This window comes from Fringilla coelebs, assembly GCF_963513975.1.
Source record: "Fringilla coelebs genome assembly, chromosome: 12".
Taxonomy (NCBI): Eukaryota; Metazoa; Chordata; class Aves; order Passeriformes; family Fringillidae; genus Fringilla; species Fringilla coelebs.
This window is the reverse complement of record NC_140038.1, coordinates 9,098,564-9,118,166: the sequence shown is the minus strand read 5'-3', so window position 1 is coordinate 9,118,166 and position 19,603 is coordinate 9,098,564. Positions and strand designations below refer to the sequence as shown.

Below are 19,603 nucleotides of genomic sequence, written 5' to 3'. Positions count from 1 at the left end.
GGGACGGGACAGAACAGGGCAGAACGCGGCGCTGCTCCAAACGCGGCTCTCTGAAAGGCCCGCGGCCGGCGCAGCGTGCCACAGTCCCAGACAGCCTGCCCCCGGCCTGGGCGGGACGGGATGGGGCTGGGCTCCCCGGGATTTCGTAACCGGCCCTGGGGAGGGCTCAGCCAGGCTGTCCCGCCCCGGGACCTGCGGAGAGGAGCGGCCCCCGACCCTCCCCCGCGGCCGCCGCTCCCCTCCCCCGGCCGGCGGAAGGACAAATAGTCCTCGCCGCATTGTTCGGCCCCGCACAACTTTCGGCCGCTCTCGACCGACGGGTGGAGGGGCGGCCCCGCGGAGAGGCGGCGGGGCAGTGGCCGGGCGGGCACGGTCACTGTCACTGTCACTGTCACGGCGGTCCCCCTCGGCGGGCGCCCCGAGGCAGCGGGACTCGGGGGTGGGCTGGGGGTGGGCTGCGCTCGGCGCGCCCGGGGCTCTGCCGCGGGGTTCTCGCAGCCCGAGGGGCCGCTGGCGGGGCGGCTCCCGCCGGCCTCGGTCCCGCCGCCCGCCCCCGGGCTCTGTGGTGGCGGTCACGGCTGGCGGGTGGCCCCACTGTGCTCGGTCCGGTTCTGCTGCGGGGAGCGGGACCAGGAGGAACCATCTCTAATGGGGCCTTACCGCTGCGATTTCTCCTTTCAGGCGCCTTCTTTTTTTTTAACCTCCTTCCCCTAGACAACTTTTGTAGGAATTCCTCCAGAGAGGAGGTCCCTTACGGCGAGCGAAAGCTTTTACTCACCCACTGATCAACCACAAGCACTTGGTCAGCGGCAGAAATCAAGTGAAGTGTAGCTGTCAGTGCCCCACAGAAACAGGTTTTGACTTAACAAGAGTCACTCTGCGTATTTTCTCTCTGATCACCTCCTAAGTAGTACTCTTTGGCGACAGGTTTCACCATTGTAGCCTCCTGCAAATGTTCTAAATCTTTCTGATTGTAGAATATGTTACATAATATATATGTTATATAATTTTAATTACCGCGAGGTAAATATAGCAGGCAGCAAATTCGGTTATCTGTAAGATGGGCTGTACTGATAACAGCAAGCACTGCGTAATCATGAGGCTTGGGCATAGGAGCACAGCTCTGTGCTCTTTCGTAGGATTCTTTTCTAGTCTGTTTTGTAAGATGTAAGAACAGAATGCCCATCCAAGAACTTCATCCAAAAGTTTAATGCATTGCAACAAAAATACTTTAATTTTTTTATTGGCTGATGTCAGCTTCCAGGTGAAGGAACACATCAGTGAGAACGTGGAATTGCTTTGTCCATCCTAATGCACGAAACAATATTGTTATCTCCTTATTGCTGACTTCAAATGAGCATTGCTCTCTGTACAGGGAAGTTTACTGGAAGCAATAGAAAGAATTCAGTGGTTTAGGTGAGGGCGGGAATTGTTGTAAGAAACCAAACAAGAACAACAACAAACTGGAGCAAGGAAGAAAGTTTGCTGACTTTTCTTCAGGGCTGTGGATTTGCCAAGCAATAGCATTTATCATTAATAAATTGTTGGCTGTGGATGCAAGCTGACCACATACATGTTGATTTAAAGGAGCCATTCCAGTGAAAACTCCATCCTTGGTCAAGTGCTCTGTTGGGGATCGCCCTAGGAGTTTGTACAGTTTGACTGGTGATGGTGAATTAATTCAGCATCTGTAAATTTGAGAATAAATAAGCCAAAAGGAGACATGCAAGCTTAATGATTCTATTCACACAGGCATGATACATTAAATAGTAATACGGAATACATTTTCTCACATCCCTGAATGCACAACAGCTGTCTGCTGTATCAAATATTTTTCCTTTAAGGAGTGGGTGGAAAGCAATTCATGAAGGCTGTGAAAACTGCATATGAGTATGATTATTTTCAGGGAGCTGTGCTCAAGTGATTTGGGTTTTATATTCCTCTTAATTTTTTTATTATGTTCTGTATGTAATTCTTCATTTTCATGGTCACGTTGAAGCATGTGGAAGAACGCTGCCGTCGCCATCTGGCAAGTAGCAATTCCCTGATAGCTCTGGTTGGTCGCTGACCATATTGATGTTGGTAGCTCAGCTGTCAGGGCAGTTACCATAAAGATTTACAGTTGTATTGTGTGTTCTGTCAGTGTCTGGAGTTCACTGATGACTTTGTGTGCAGAGGTTTACCTTCCTATTACTTGCACTACTCCATGACAGACCAAAGACTTCTCTAAGGGAAGGGTATTTATTTACAACACTGATACTTTTCTTGGTAGAAAATTAATTGATGAAAATATTTTTGGGAAAGCATCTACAGCAATACAGTCCTGATTGCTGAGTCCTAGCTTGTGAAATCACCAGTAAAATTATTAGTACTTATGATCACTCCTGTATTTTCCTTCTGTCCATCTGAGTTGTTGCTTCTTACATAGTGAAGACCTTTTATTTTTAATGATGTGAAAGAAAAGAGGGTGCAACAGTAAGAAAAGGGGGTAGCATTTTAGCCTGCTAGATAATGTACTGGAAAGGTACAGAAGGGTTGGAAGTTCTTGATTTTTGTGTGATTTATATACTATACTTACTGCATTTACACATGTGCAAGGAAAGGACCATATCTAGGAGTTGCAGCAGGAATGGGACTGGAAGTATTTTCTTTCTTGCAAATGGGAAACCATTGTACCTGTTTGAACCAGGTTTCAGACACTGGTTTCTTCAGATCTTTAAAAATGTTTACAATATATACTGCCTTGGGTTTGGTTTTTTTTCTTTTTAATGTTGACAGCATTCGTTTTTGTTTCATTTTCTGTGTATGGCTATGACAGAATAAGGATATGAAATGCATTTTTAAAAAACTCTTTGCAGTGAACAGGAATAATTTATAGGGAGTGGCAGAGCTGAAGGGATTCTAAGTAACACCTTGAGCATGGGGTTGGAGATCCTAAGAATAGGTGAAAGACAGTATTTCATAGACATAGAACATCATGCCTTAATGTTTTGAGTGTCTAAGTTAGTTCTGGGCAGTGTTACATGATAAGGGGTTAAAAACTGAATACATTAAAGATTCCAAATCTCACAAATATGGAAGAATATGTTCAGTACCCAGAAAACATTAGGTTAATTATATTTTGAATTTTACTGTAACAAAGGATGTGATAGTTACAGATCTTCCACAACAGTTCTAGTTGAGCTACCTGCAGAAGTATGTCCTGAAATTTCTGACTTGGCCAGCTCACTGCAATTTTGTGTTCCCCAGCAATCTTCCTTAGGTTAGACTCGCAATGTATTTTGGGTCAAAGCATACCTTCCCTGAGGCCTTGTGTACTTGATAAATTGTCTGGTATAATTTCTGGAAAGTTCATTTATGTTCTGATAATTTTTCTCTAAGTGCACTGAAGTTTTTTTTCGAGGACTACCAGGGCATAGAGGTGTAATGCAGACTGCTACAATGTGACTTTTGGCAATAAGCTTGTTTACTCAGCATCTGCACGAGAAATTGACATGTCATTGTGGTGCAAATAAAACATTTTATGGTATTTTCTGTAACTTTAAACCCTGTGCCATGGATTATGTGGCTATATCATCTTCCACTCAAAGCTTCTAGCTGCAAATAAAAGCCTATAGATGTGATCCTTAAAATCTGATTCAGAGGGCAAATACAAAGTATTTGTATTAACGAAGAATCTAGAATTATCCATATCTTAACAAAAATAAGTTATAATTTTAATCCAATTACACACCAGTACAAATAATTGTCAGCATTATTACTTCCACTTTCTTTACATTTAGCCAGCTTTCTAATCAGTGCTTATCAGGGTTGCAGCTGTACTGGGTGGTACTGAGTGCCACTACTGGTTAAAAGTAGGGCTTCCAGAGAAACAATATCTTCTCAGTAGGTATATAGGGGAATCTTGTAATAAAAATATGTTAAAGAATGTTGCTCGTTAAATGTATAATGATCTGTGTCAATGGGCACTTCCCTCTAAAGTGTAGTATTATTTATACTTCAAAGAGAAAAAGTACATACTTATATCCCTCAGGGGCACAGAGAATGGAAGTCATTGTGTTGGTATTTTAATACAAATTGCTTCCTGCATTTCTAAGTGGCAAATATATGAATATTCATAGAATCACGAGGCCAAATGATCATCCAGCACAAGGCATGAAGGGAGAAAAATGGAGGAGCATCTCTAGAATCTCCAGTTTGTCTTTGCCTGGGGGTGGCAAGTTTGTTACCACATTCCCTTTCCTCCGGAAGATGTCACAGTCAGGACCTGGGTGGGAAGAGCTGATTTGAACGGGAAGGGTGTGTGGCTGGAGAGCCCTCGGTACAGCCTGCTGCTTTCCAGAGCTGGGGGATTGCCAAGCAGCAGCCTGTGAGGGATGCGAGCTCCTCCACACTGCGTTGCCCTTCCTCACTGCGCTTACCGGCTCCCTGGTGCCTTTTAGGGTCTCCGGGATTTTAATATCCTTTTTCATTGTCCTTGTGTTTCGTAAATACTCTTGCTCCAAAAGAATAATCTGCCAGTAGCTGCATAGATTATTGCTTTATAGTTCTCACTTTCGGAGAGAATGGTAGCTGGCCCTCGGTAGCTGGGGTCAGGAAAGAGCAGGCCCAGGCCCAGGTGGTGGCAAGTAGGTGCCACCTGGGGGCTCTGCAGGCTCGAGAGACGGGTGTGCGACGGAGCACCGGCATCGCACCGGCATCGCACCGGCACCGCTCCGCTCGGTGTCGGCGAGAGCCGTGCGCTTGCCTTAGGCCGGTACGCTGCTCTGTGGGGTGGTTTACAGACACGAAATAAACTTCCCAGCAGGACAGGCCGGCAGTACGGTTTTGTGAGAAGGAGCACAAAAGAGTGATTTGTCTGTATCAGTGGCGGGACCCAAATGAGGGCGCAGGTTCTTTGCAAGCTGCTTCCCATTCCTGCACGGAAGCCGTTGGGCTGGTTCACCTTTAGCATCACCTGTTTCAGAGAGCTGCAGAGTTTATTTGAATGCGTGTTCTTGTAGTAACAGCCATGTTCTTGTGCTTTGACACGTTACGGTTTTAATGGTATGTATTTAAAAGGAAGCTGCTAATGAATGCTTAAAGATTTATGTAATTTACATGCCATTTTATTTTGAGCAGTAAGACTGTGTATTGATATTTGGAAGTATTCAGGCATATTTTAGGGTATGTGAATTCAGGGTGAGTGCGATAATGTCTTTTGGGGCACGTGCATTGCCGGCAGTGCTGCATGTCGAGGTTTGCTGTCGCTTTGGCTGAGTTCGAGAGCGGTGGGGAGGGGTCTGTTCCCGCGGGGTGCGTTTTCCTGAGCGGCCCGAGGGAACCCGCTTCTCCGCATCTGCTGGGGCGTCCCGGCACTGCGACCGGGGGCGCGGCGGGTGCCGGGGCGGCTCCCGGGGGTGTCCGTGGATCCCCGCCCGCCCCGGCCGGGAGCGGCGCGGCGCGACAAGGGTTAAGGCGGCGGCGCTCGGCGCGGAGGGATACGGAGCCGGAGCCGTGAACGTGGTGCTGAGGCTCTGTAAGCAAAAAAATGTCCGCCTGAGGGAACCCACAAGTTCCTTCCAGCGGGGGGGGAGCGCTCGGCTCGTCGCCTCCCACCCAGCCCGCGGCCCGCGCGCCGCCGCCGGCCCGGCCCTGGTCACCGGAGCGTACAGGGGCAACGAGTAAGTGCGGGCGGCCGCGAGAAGTTGGGAGAGAGCGGCGGGGGAAGGGAAGAGGCGGCCGGGCGCTCACAGGGGCAGAGGCGGCGGCGAGGGGACGGGGCCGCAGGCGCGCGGGCAGGAGCGGGGCTGCCCGGGGCGGCGGCGGGGAGATCGCGGAGGAGGCGGAGGCTCCTCTGGGGAACCTGAGGGGCGGCAGCCGGGGCCGGCCGTGCTGGTGGCGGGGCGCGCGTGCGGGGTCTCCGGGCCGCGAACCGCGGGCAGGAGCGAGTCCCCGCGGGCGGCGCTCGGCGTCTACCCGTGCTCATAAAGGACCGGGCGGCTCCGAAACTTGCCGGGGCGCGGGGCCGCGGCGGCTCCCCCGCGGCGCCCGCCGGCACAAGGGAAGGCGCGGGCCCCTCCCGTCCCCGCCGCCGCACGCGCATTCCAACCCCCCCCCACCCACCCGCCCGCTGGTGGCGCGCGCGCCCGGTCCCGCGTGTGCGCGTGCGGCGCGCGGGGGCGGCTCCCGGCCCGCCGCGGTCCCGAGCGCGGAGCGGCGGCCGCGGCCCCCGGTGGGTGGGTCGGGAGAGAGGGGGAGGGGGAGCCGGCACCGGCGGTGGGCGATAATGCCGGGGCAGAGATGGCTCTGCTGAGGCTCGTCCGGCCCCGCTCGTCAGCCCCATTGTTGCGGGGACAGTGAGTCACTTAATCTCTCGCTAATTCTCCGGACCTCGCCGGGCCGCGGCTGTTTATTTGCTTTCCCTTGCCTGGGGGGGACTTAATTCCTGGCGGCCGCTCTTCTGCGGCGTGACCGTGCCTTGCTCGAGGTTGGGGGAGAAGTGGAATGAGGGAGAGGAGGGAGCCTGAGGAAACTTGAAGAGAGTTGGTTAGTTCGGGAAGCTGCTGCTGCCGATTCCCTCAGCCCGCCCGGCCAAGCGAGGCTCCCCCGGGAGTCTCCACCCCGCCCCAGAGGCGCAGGTACCGGAGGCCCCTCTTCGCCGGGGCCGGCTTCGCGCCGTGAAGTGCTGCCTGTGCCTCTCTCCCTGTGCCCTAGAAAGGTGATCGGAGGAGCGGAGGAAGATGAATTCCCAGCAGCAGAGGATGGCCGCTATAGGAACTGACAAGGAATTGAGCGACTTGCTGGACTTCAGTGCGGTAGGATATTCTCTGAGGTCTTCTCGTGACTTCTCCGTGGTCGTGCAAACTGAGGAGCAGGGGCAGCAGCTTGCAGGGCTTGGCTGGGTCTGCCTCAGCCAAGTTGGACACCTGAACTTTGATGTAATGTCTAGACTTCCAGATTTAATACTGTAATACCAGCTGGGTCAATTGGTTTAACTGGTTAAAATCAGGCTGACCCAGTGGTGGCATAATCTAATAATTAACATTGGTTAAGCTGGCGTGTGGCACTGGTACCTTGGCTCTTGGGTGGTTTTTTTTTCTTATTTAAACAAAAGAAAAAATATTTCCCACAAAAAAAGAAGTTAATAAGTGATGGTCTTGGCTAAGAAAATTGTAGGTATTTTCTGTGTGTTACTTTTACCATACCAAAAAGGTTCCTGATTTTTAAATATAATAGTAAACTACTGCATCTTAAATGCTGTCTTTGTGCAGTGACTTTATACTTGCAGATCAGTAAGAAATATAATTTGAGTAAAAAAATATAAGTCGTGTAACTATTTGAAATAGTCACTGTAGTAGTAGGTGTCCTTTTAGTTTTAAGTTGTGTTCATGTAGAAATGAGGTTTTGGTCCTGTTAAGGAGTACTTCAGGTTATTGGTTTTGTGTGAGTCTAAACATGCATCTTGCATTGTTTTCAAGCAGAAATAGAAAAAAAAATTGTTTCCTATTAACCTTTTTTCTGTTTCCATTAATAATTCAGCACAGATTTTCAAAGCCAATTAAAACATGCTTTTTTTTTCTTGTTTTGCAGATGTTTTCCCCACCTGTAAATAGTGGAAAAACCAGACCAACTACACTAGGAAGCAGCCAGTTCAGTGGATCAGGTAGGATGCATCCGAGACACATAATGTTCATCTCACTGGGTCTTAATGTTTCAGTGTAGTCTCCATGTTCTCAGAGTATTGTAATCTTTCATTTGTTCATATTCTCATAAGATATTCAGATCAGTTAGAGATGTGCTGTTTTGATCTTTATAGTGCATTTTGCTAACTTTAACCATGGTTTTCCTCTCTGTCTTAGACTATTAGCTACAGTACAGTGAAGTGTTGAGTGTCTCTGGCCATGCTGACACGGAAGTTGTATATTTGTTGTATTAAAAATTAATGACTGTCTTGTTTTTGTTTAAGAAAATCAAACCTAGATGTTCAATTGAAGAATTTCCTAGCCCCCCCTCCCTGTATGAAGGGAGAAAATACCAAATAGTTAAATACTCCTGACTCAAGGACATACTATTTTTAAATGCAGTGCTTAAGGAAAATGTGAGTTTAATACAATTTTCTAGTACGATGTAGCTCTCAAAGACTTGGCAACTAGAATTTTATTGTGTTGAAACTTTATCCATGCATCTGGAAAGCAAGTAACTGTGTATTTACATGTTGCATGTGTTTTGTGGCTTCAGTGTATTATCACAGGGTCCGCCTAATTGCTCTGTCAGAGACCTTTAAGCTAAGACTGTAATAAGGGAATAAGTTCAATTTTAAAACAGGTGCTTTGTGTCATTCTATAAAGGGAATACTTACTACAAAAGAGAAACCAAAGTAAGTTTTTGATGAAACTTTTTATGTAGGTTTATCTTGTTTGAATACAGTGAAATGATATTTTTGATCCTATGGATACAACGAAGTGATGTTTGTATTTTAGTTAATGAAAATAAATGTTTAGATGCCAGTAGAGAAGTGAAGTAGTGGCTTGAAGTTTTGCAGTGACATCCCCTGTTAGCCTCTCAGGTTGTCAGGGCTGTTACTTTGGGAGTCAAAATGACACTGCATTTTAGTAACACTCAAGTATTTTTGTTTTTAAAAGCATCTTAAAACTTATCCAATGAGTAATTTTTCAAATTTTCCCAAGACTGTCTCTCACATTTAATTTAAGGAAACTATGTAGCAAATGTAATTGTTACATACTTGAAGGAGTCGGTTAGGTTTTCTCCTGAAATAAATGACTGGCTTTCTCTTCCTCTTTGAAAGTACATCAGGTGTAAGTTAATGGCAGTAGTAAGACAGCAAATCTGTCTTACAATGTAGTTAAAATGTAAATTTTTAACAATACAAATATTTAAGAGAGTTGTTTCCCTGAAGCTTGTTTTAAAAGACATTCAGGCACCTAAAACTTAATTGTGGGGAGCACCGCCTGAACATCTCATCCCGCTTTGTCCTTGCTTTTCCTGAATGAGTAGAATGATTGCCTGTTGAATAATAAAATTTTCATTTTTACACAAGGTCTTAGACCACTGCTAAATAATGTGGCATGTCCTATTTGTAGGTAATGCTTCCCTTTCTTCCCTTGGATATTTTAGAAAAAGAGGGAATGCCAGAATAGTTATTTCTTGAACAGAAACAATGTGAATCCTTGAATTTCTTTACCAGTATGGTGTATCCTCCTATAAATAGCAGTCCTCAATACAACACTGCAATTGTCAAACACACTACAAACTCAGCTGAATTCCTCTTGGAATGATAGTAGTATGTATTTGTGGATTTTCATTAAAAAAAATTCTAGCTGTAGAAATTTACTGGATAGTGGATTATATGTACTAATTCTGGTAATGTTATGATCTAAGCCTTGACCTAGGGTGATTACTGTGCAGGAGTGAGAGGTAACAAACTTCTTTATTAGTTGTGTTCTGAGACAGTGTTAAGTATTGTAGAAAAACTATGCCAAGATCAGTGATGAAGTACAGGCATTTAATTTCTAAGTACTTTGATTTAATTGTGGTCTTGCTATAATTTCAAGTGTTTTGTAACTTCTAGGACAAACAATACTTAAAAGCTTTTTTTTTTTTTTTTTTAACTGACCAGAGATCACTTTTTACAGAGAAACATGGATAGAGGAGGTATTTATTCCTTTGAGCTATCTAGGACTGAAAATCACAATATGCACAGATTCCTAAACAGTACTTCTTTTTTCCTTTGGGTGTTGCTGCCTCTTACAGAGACTTTCAGTGGTTTTGATGGCAATTAGAGAAGTGAAGCTTGCTTTAATATCTTCCCCATTAAGTTCAGTTTTATTTTTGTGATATTTTTACAAACATGCTAGAGGAAAGTGCTTTCTTTTTGTTCGTTGAAGTTAGACTGTGTTCATTGTTTTTTATTTTAGAGCCCCCTCTTTCTCATTTAAACTTAAAATAAACATCTGCAAACACCTCCCCTCCCCCTCCAACCTGTCGGTGATTTGAGATTCAGCCTAATGGCCCCCATTAAGTAGGTGAAGATCAATTGTATGTCTACATGGCTCTTAAGACTCTATATTTCTGGGAAATCTGATTTAGAAGGAAGGAATGCTTCTTTGATGCTTTTTCCTCGACATCCACTGGTCCCTAGTTTAAAAGGACAAATTAGTTGCTGTTAAAGAATGGATAAGTTTTGTTTGTTTTTCAGGTGTGGTTTTGTGAAGTGTTGGAAATACTGGGGTGCATGTTATTAATCCTGATGTAACAAGCTTGATTTGTTGTAATTCTGCAAGACTTCTGTTGATTATATTTTAGAAATAGATGTGTAGTTGGATTGCGTGAATAAGACAGCGAATACAACTGATCTGTAATTTGTAAGAAATTCCTGTCTTGGATTAACAGATGAATATTGTGTTTTGATTAAAAGATAGCTGGGGCAGGTTTGCTTTCTACAGGTCAATCACTTATGAATGAAAGCTGCAGCAGATAAAATAAGTGAACTAATCTGATATATTGTAGTATATTATGACAGTAAGTCGTGTAAGCTGCTGATAAAGTCAAATAACTTGGTCAGACTGCTGGTGAAAATAAACATATTGTAAAAGTAACCTGATATGTAAGCCACTGAGTTAAGCCACAAAATATTCCTTGTCATACCTGCTGTACTTAATTCTTCTTTGAAAGAGAACTTGTCATTCTTTTCTTCTCCAAAACCAACTTCTGAAGATGAAGCCATTTCTGTCTTAGAAACTTTAGTAGATGGTGGCAAAGGTCAGAGATTTGTTCCATTGGACTTTTTAATCAGATTTTTTTTTCTTTAGATTTTATGTAAAATCTTAATCTTCTGTTCCTACTATGGCTAAAGGTAGTGTTTGTGATTTACACTGACATTTTGCTTGCTTTGCCTTTGTCTAAGCTACAACACGTATACCAGTACAAACTTGGATGGTCACTGATTGTGCCCAATGCCCTTTATTTATTACAGTAATACCATTAACAACCAGTCACAATATGCATGTGCCCACCATAGGTAATTGTAGTGCAGCTTTCTTATGGTTTTTAGTAGATTTGATCACAATTTCAGCTATACTGTAACTGATTTTTTTAAGCTCAGGTTTGGTACCCTAAAATAACTCCCTTTTGTGGTTTTTTGTTTTTGTCTTTTGCAAAGAAGAGTAACTCTGAGGCAGTATTTTTCTGTGGCCTACCATTTTCAATTTAGAACCTTTTTCAGTGTATTAATAGCATTATTTATTATTTTTGCATGTGGCTGTGCACATGCATCAGTGTGGTATCAGTCAAAGAGTTGAAGTAAGATATTGTGGACATGTAGCTGAAAAGAGGAATAAGAGTTCAAAGTAAGAGGTACAGTTTAGGAGCTAAGTTGTCAAAATATGACACCTCTCTTGCCTGTAAGATTCTTCTGAAGTTCATGGAAACTAAGTATGGAAATTTGGGAGTGAACAGCTTTGGGCACAAATCTTGTGTGTACCCACCCAGACATTCCTAATACATGCAAAAACTTCGGAAGGTATCTGTTTAGATATCTGTTTGTATTAGTTTGCTCCCTTCTATACAAATTCAGGAGACTGGCTGCCCTTTCCACTTGTCTCTACTAATGTACTGAGTTTGTAAGGGGTGCACTGGATTGGGATAGGCTGCTAATCAGTGACTTGATGCAAAGACCATTTAAGTTGATAGCCTGCCATTAACCTGAGTGTCCCTAAATTAGGGCCACGTGTCTTGAGAATGGACACAATGGCAATTCTTGAGCAGGTCTCTTAAGTTACCAAACAATGTTTCCAAAATCAACAAAACCTGATTTTATCAATCCTGTGAACTCTTATTTCCTTTTCAGTTTTCTATCAGCAGTTTCTTGTAAAAGACACAAACAAAAAAACTCAATTAAAACAAAAGAATTTGGGAGAGTTACTTGGATGAGCAATGGTTTAGATACTCCCTGTTCATTGATCTATGCAATTGCTGAAGTGAAAAGGCACTCTTATTGTGTCTTAAATGCTGGAAATCTGGAGTGGCCTGTTAAGCATTAGTTCATGCAGCAGTATAGCTTTTTAATTTTTTTTTTTTTTTACTTTTTAATATCTGATTTGTCCTCTAGCTGCATTAAAGGTGAATCAGCAGACCTGGTAACCTGGTATTTCATCTTTGGGCTGAGGGGTGCTAAATTCTGTCCTATTCTGAAGAGCCTTAGAAGAGTTGAAGAAGCCTTGTGCTTGAGAGCAGAAGGGTGTCCATGGCTTCTTTACCTTCCAGTTTTTTGTAGGGGAGACCCATTTATTTCTCTTCAAATGGGCCAAATGCAAGTGAGATCAAGATTTCAGTTTGGATCCCTCACCTGTTGTATTTAGAAACCTGAGGGTGATGCAGAGCCAGTAAATTCATGACTTTGCAGCTTGCCTGTTGACAGCCCCTGTCTCTCTGCTGCTGTCTCCTTTCCTCCTTCCATTCCTTGCCTATGGAAAGATAAATTACCAGGCATGCCATGAAAAGTCTTGAGAAGTACAGTGTATATTTCTGTGAGATACAGCTTCCATACTCCTGTTTAAGAAAGAGAAGGAGAAAAAATGTTGGATAAGTGGAGAGAACTGACAACCCAGCTTTAAAGCAGTGTATTGCAAGGTGTTTGTGGTCATATGGATATTGAGGTTTTGGGGATTGAGGAAAAAGGGAGAGTTGCTAAAACAGCTCAGTATTCTGAATCTAGCTTAGTGAGCAGAGAAATAGGTGGTAGTCCATTGTTCATTACTGGTGACTTTGATTTTAAAAGATGATGGTATCAACCTCATGACACTTGGTCAGAAATTCTTTGCTGTTTTCCAAACAGAGAATTTTTAGTAGTGCTGGTCTGTCTTCTGTTTAGAGATACATTTGACACCATTAGTAAGGGAAACTGAGTTTTGCTGTGTTGGCATGTAGAAAGCATTCTTTCAAAAAGTTAATCCTGTATTTCCAGCAACTTTTTCCTTAGATGAGAGCAGCAGTGTGGTCACTGTGTTAGAGGCGCAGCATGCAACCTCCAATCCCCATATAAATATTACTGGTTTGAGATGCAAGGAAGATCTTTGCAATGTTATTTCTGGATGGCTTCAGAAGATCTGGGATTGCAGTAGTGCCTTGTCCTTTCCTGATGTGGATCTTCTAAGGATGGAGTACCTTCCATCATCAGCCTCCCCTCAGAGAGTAACTGTGTCCTGCCAAATTTTTCTGATTTACTGTAAGTGATGAAGAGTATTCAAATGCTTTGGACAGTGGTCTTAATATTATGTGGAAGGAATAGGATTTGAAATTTTGTATTTATCCAGACAGCAGATTTGATAGAAGGGGAAATGTGAGGACTAAGGGTTTGAGTAAAGTGGAGGAAGAGCAGTATGAATGGGATTCTTATGTATTTGTATGTCCTTTAATGTCAACTGAGCTTGTAATCTCTCACTGCAAAACTTGAGTGTCTGCAGCTTTTGCTGAGTTTTAGCTTTTTTTGAGTTTATGGTCTCATTTTGATCTTTAGCAAAGGAATTTCATGTTAAAAGCTTATCATTCATACATGCTTGCCAAAGTTCCCCTTCCCCTCACTTCTTTCCAGCTGTAACACAAAGAGGATTCAACCCCTTAGTTGTTTTGCTGTCAAGTTGCTGTGACAGCTGTTTGTCTCAGGTGCTTCTCACTTTATCCATAGCTGAGCCTGCAGATACCATTATATGAGTTCCTGTTAATCTACCCTATACTCTACCATTAACTTGGTAAACTATATTTTCCTGAAATTGCTAAAGGTATAGTGTAATTTTTTTCAGGGCTGAACATTGTGTGTATTTATGAAGAGAGGGTTGTTTAAGGCAGTAATATAATACCGTACCACTTAGTAAGACTGAAGTTTGTGGAGACTGTTTTTAAAATCAAAGCTGCACATAAACTGAAATAGTTTGCTAGGCTTCTTGAACTGACCTCTCTTGACCATGGAGATGCAGTTCTGTTTGTTACTCTATTGTTTTCAGGGAAATAGCATTGAGCATTTTTCAGAACCACATAAAATTTATTAAAGTACCCACGGAGCCAGATGTGATCTATGGGATACAAGAAGTCTTCTATCTTAAATTTACTTCAATATAAATACTAATTTTTGTACTTGAAAATTCAGTTTCAATAAATGACCTCATGAAATAAAGTATCTTCTCTGAAAACCTTTTTTTGCAGGTATTATCTAATTCAATGCGTTAGCACTTCTTCAGAAATATATAGCAAAACTTGATTGGTTTTGTACAGTCTTGTGAGGAAGTCACTAGATTTGAAATAAAGAAATAAGCAAAAGCAGTGTTTTCTTTGGCATGTGAATTATTTGGAGATTGTTATTGAATATGCTTAATTAATTCTAAATAGTGTATTCACCTTTATCACTTTTGGCTATTAAACATTATAGGAAAAGGCAGGAAAAAATTATCATTCTAAGGATAGGAATTTTATTTTTAATATTTGAGGGGTTTTTTTCCTGCATTATATTGTAATGGCCAGTCCTGCATTTTGTGGGTTTTGTTTGCTTTTTTTTATATTTAATAAATTTGAAAATCTAGCAGTCCCCTGTTCTATTGTATACCTCAACCTGATGATTTGGAGGTACTTTGTGGTACTTGATGGACTTTTTAAATACTACAATGCATTATTTACTAGTGGTTGTAGGGGCAAAGTTGTTTGTTTTTTATTTTTTTCTATTATGACTCTAAGATGAGATAATGATAATTTTTTTAATGTCTTGAATGAATGCCTTGTTTTTTCATCTGTAAAACAAAACTGTGTTTGTAAACACAACATTCAAAAACATAAAGGACGCACTTCTTTGGTGAAGATGTTAACTGAATACCAAGAATGATCAGAAAGAGTAGCTTTTGTTATATTTATAATATCTCACTGTTTTCAGAGGATAATCAGGCTAAAAAGTACCCAATCAATCTTCAGGACTTTGTTAGAATCTTTTATACTAGAGATGTGCTTTCTTATTTTTTTTCAAGTAAAGGGCTGAAATTTCTTTAAAATGCATAAACTTCATGTTCTTACCAGTGAAGAAAAATCTTGCTTGACCACAGCACAATAATTGTCGCTGGTGTGTTAAAGTAGTATTTGGAATGGGGGGTGAAAAAGACCTGACTAAAAGTGTTTGCTTTGCAGCCCTGATGAATGCTCTCTGTGAATGGTCATAAAAACTTAGCATAAAACTAAGGAAAGTTTATCTTGGACAGACAAGTTGTGCATTTTCATATTAGGGCTATAGAAGTGCATTTAAGACATGGTCTAAAAGTGTACATTTTTATTACAGTAGCAGTTTCTTGCTAAGTGGAATATAAGTAGGTTTTGTTTTTTTTTTATGTAGAGCTGACAATTCACTTTTTTTTCCCCCAGAAGTAGCTTTTGTTTATTACAGTGGATTTCTTGCTCCTGATCTTCTGCAGAGGTTGTCTATATTGTGTTTTGTAAGCATGTGAGGTATTTGATACACTATTCAAGTTTGCTTTGTTTTGGTAGCAGATTTTGTTGGGTTTCTTTCTGTGCCACTTGTAGTTACAGAGCTGGCGGTGTCTCCGTGTCTTGATCAGGTTGTTAGTTGTGTGGACTGCTAGTAAGAAGTTGAACCACTTCTGCTTTGCTCTTCATGAACAAAACTGTAGGACACATTTTGTGTTTAGCTCGTCTCTGGAAGAGATCTTTGCTGTTGCTAAAGCAGCGGTAACACAATAAAAGTTATGTTAGGCTGGGCTGGAGTTTTATGTTGAAGTGTGCTCTGAGCAGTATTTTGTGGAAGTTATATTTTAGATGGTATATTCTTTTCCTCCTTTTTAAATGTAAAGATGAGTATGCTAAGCTAATTGTTAGAAAAACATACCTAGTTAATCAAAATCCAAATTTGGCTTTTTCTAGTTGTGTACATTTTGCAGGTAAAATGCAGATGAATATCAGACCATAAATGTGCATGTTCTGTGTGTTAAATTAAATTGAGTTTAAAATGTATTTTGCCCTTAATTCAGTATAAACAAAAAATCCAGAGGTATTTTTAGTCTTCTGTAGAAGACTGGAATTCACTGTGTATATTTTTATTTTTTTTGTTTACTTGAATGCATGATACTATTGTCTTGGTTGTTATCCCAAGAGCGATTGTGGCTACCCTATGAAATGATTAAATCAGACAGCTTTGCTTGTAGGACAAACATTTTTCATATTGTGGTGTTTCGACCATTTCAATGCGACACCTATCCCGTTCCAGTTCTTTATGCAGCAACTTCGTGAGTCATAATCCTTGCAAAAGAACACAGCTTAAAATAATCACTGATTGTTTCTTTGCAATTCTATTCACTGCCCATTGCAAATAAATAAGAGCGGAAGCTACAATATCATTTAATCCTTCAGTGTTTGCTTTTGACGTGCAAAGTATTCTCTTGTAATAGAGAAGTAATCCATAAGGAGGGTAGCTGCTCTTTCATCTTCCTGAATGCTAAATGAAGCCAAGGCTTTTATGAAGAGATGGTGATTTAATGAAGATGACCGAGTTTTTGAGTAATGAAAAGCTTTTGTGTATTTCTAAAAATGATGTCTGGTGCTTGCTACTGTAGAGCTCAAATGGCTGTATTTTGTAGTATGTCTTTGCAGGATTAGTGCTTCAGGTGCATAGATGCAAGGGGATTGAATGGAATAGTAATGCAAAAATTTTTCCCTTAGCTGGATTTTATAAAACAAATGCACGTTTCTGCCAATTTGTGTATAAATGTGTGTCATGTCTGGCATGTGTTCTCTGCTCTGTGCAATACTTTTATTTTGGTAACCTTGAAAATATCTCTGATATCATATTCCCTTGCCAGAGGACTGTAATAAGCACACCAAAAAAAATGGAGCATAAACTTTCAATGCTACTTATGACAGGAACATCTGAATTAGATACTAGTGAGTATTTGTAAGATGTTGAATTTAAAAGCTCCTCAATCAAAAAGCTTGCCCTAAAAATACCCAAACAAAACCGAAACAACAACACAAAAAATACAAACCAAAAAACCCAATACAAAAGCATAAAAAACCTCCCACAAATGCAAACCCCAATAAAGCACAAACTAAACCCCCCATATTTCTTCCTCTTTCAGCTGTTAATTTTATTAGTTAATTTGCAATATTTTTTTAACAATCTGCAAATTTGCTACTTGCAAAGCAAGTCAGATAATGCCTGATACTTCAAAAGGAAGAAGAGAGTGGCTCTAAAGAATGCAAGACCATATCTTCTCCAGCACATACACCCAACAGTCTTACCAGGCCTTCAGGGTGTGAGTGCTGTACAGTACAACCAGAAGGAATTTTAAAAGGGGCTAAACTATTTTAGGCATTGTCAGAAACATCAAGAATGCAGTCATGTTGTATTCTTTATTGTGTACGGGGAAAGATAGAGCCGATCATCTGGGGTGAATGAACTTAGGTGGGCAACAACAGGCAGGGTTTTGTCTGTTTATGCAGATAAAATGTATGTAGCTATTACATAAAGTTTTGAAAAGGAATGTAATAAAAATGCAGAAATGGGTAAATAACTTAAATTTCCTTCTGGTGGTTTTAAATGGCTTGAATTAGTGGCTGGTCCCTGTGTAGTAGTATACAAATGCTTACAAGTGTAAGAGTGATGTATATGGGGTGTTTAAAACTTGGCATGTTCGGTGATTAAATCTCAAGATGTCAAGGGTGGTTTTTTGAATACATTTCTGGGTAGAAGGTAAAGCATTCTAAGATTGTTTGGGTTTTTTTGTAGAGTGATGTAGTAAAACCAGAGTTTCTAGCCATGTGTGTCTGTTATACTCATTAAACTCATTTTATTTCAAGATACTTGTTGAGTACTGAATAATAGTTTCAATAATTTGCTGCTTTGCTATGTACTAACCCTTCCCTTTTCCTTTATCCTCATCCTGTTAGGGGAACTTGGGACCAGAGAAGGGGTAAATACCTGAATGCAATTTGTATTCTATGCTAATCATAATATACTTTTTGGCCTTTGAATAGTCTGAATTTGTTTAATAAGGTGAATGGTATTTTTTCTCCCAGAGGCACCAGTTTATAAGCAGGGAAGTTTAGTGAACTACCACAAAACCCCCCTGCTTTGTGCCTTGCATTCCTGCAAGTGCTAACTGGCATGTGTGTGACAGTGCCACTTGTGCTGCAGCGAGCACTCCGGCAGAGTTTGGCCATCTCTCATGAGTGTGTCACAGGTTGTCTCTGACTTGGATCCTGGAGAACATGCTGTTGCCATAGCAATGAAAGTCCTTCTGAAGGCGGGATTCCTGGCAGAGCTCGTGCATCTCCTGAAGTGCTTGGTGCATTGATCTGAAAGTACCTTGTCAGTATTAGCACATGGCTGGAGTAAAAAGAGCGGGAAGCAGAGATTTCCTTGAAATACATTATTTGCTTCATTGGTTGGTTGAACCCAGTGTTCATAAAGCTACAGCTTTTTAAAATCTTACTCTGTGAACTTTTTGTGTATTTAACATACTTAGCTTGAATGCACTTGGAGATTGAATGGCTCTAACAGCTAACCACTGTTTATTGCCAAAGCATCACTGTCTGAGTTTCGCACAGTACTTGTCCCTTTTTGTACCTGGAAGAAATATTTTTTGAAGATTTCCTCTGTAGTTTTGGGTAGTGCAAAACAGTTGGGAAAATACACTGCTTCATTCATCATCCTTTTCTCATTCATGGTTTTGTTTTTATAAGTAAAATGATTGTCTTGCTACCATATTATTTGTAAATGTGACACTAATGGGGGAAAATCACTTGCAGAGGTGTAAATTTCTGTATTTGTTTGGAAAATATACCTTACGTAGGATCCCTTTTTCAGCAAACTCACCTATATCTTTGCATATAAATACTTCCTCCTCAGACTATAGTTACCAAATGTTAATTAATTATTTTCAAATTAAGAAAAAGCTATTAGTTTCTTGTGTCACATTAGATAATAAAGTTTTTGAGGTTTTTTTTAATATGTGAGGTTTTTCATCAAGATGAAATGTGGGAAATCAGGGACAATTTTTAGAGCACAGACACTCTAGGTAGCCATAATATCCATTTCTACATGCGCTGTCAGGATGGAGTTGATTAATTTTTTGCTTATTTAAGAAGATAAAAAAAAAATTAAATCTGAAGAATTGAAAAAAAAGTGGATTTTTTAATGTTTGGAGACAATGTGATTAACACTGTACAGCATATTATTTTATGTGGACTGGGACTTCTGTGTCTAAGTATTTCTTTTTTAGTGAAAGAGCCTCTAGATGAGATGATTTCTGAAGTTACCCATTTAGCTTGCTCCATCCTTTACATCTGTTTATGTAGCGTAGTCTTTAGCTCTATCACTTTCTCTGAAATAGATAAAAGTGAGAATTAAGCAAACAGGTCATTCTGCTTTTTTCTCCTTCCAAGTGAAATTAAGGAAGAATGAAATAATTAATACTTTATTTGTACTTGGAAAGAACTTTCTGCCTGCTGCAGCAGATGTATGCATGTGCCATACTAGAGATCCTTAGCTTGGGTCTTGTTTTTCAGTCCCTGCCTGGCCTTGCCCCTTTGTCAGAGCAGGAGAGCAGCATAGCTC

General features: G+C 41.4%; 1 protein-coding gene across 4 annotated transcripts in view; it reads left to right on the top strand.

Annotated features, from left to right (window-relative positions):
• Positions 1-5,524: 5,524 nt before the first annotated feature.
• TCF12 (transcription factor 12) overlaps positions 5,525-19,603 on the top strand; it is a 158,977-nt gene continuing 144,898 nt past the window's right edge. For all 4 annotated transcript variants that reach the window (XM_084213765.1, XM_084213763.1, XM_084213764.1 and 1 more), the window contains exons 1-3: positions 5,525-5,663; positions 6,697-6,797; positions 7,573-7,645. In XM_084213765.1, the coding sequence (XP_084069891.1) occupies positions 6,723-6,797; positions 7,573-7,645 (148 nt within the window). In that variant the 5' untranslated portion in view covers positions 5,525-5,663; positions 6,697-6,722. The remainder of the gene's footprint in view (positions 5,664-6,696; positions 6,798-7,572; positions 7,646-19,603) is intronic.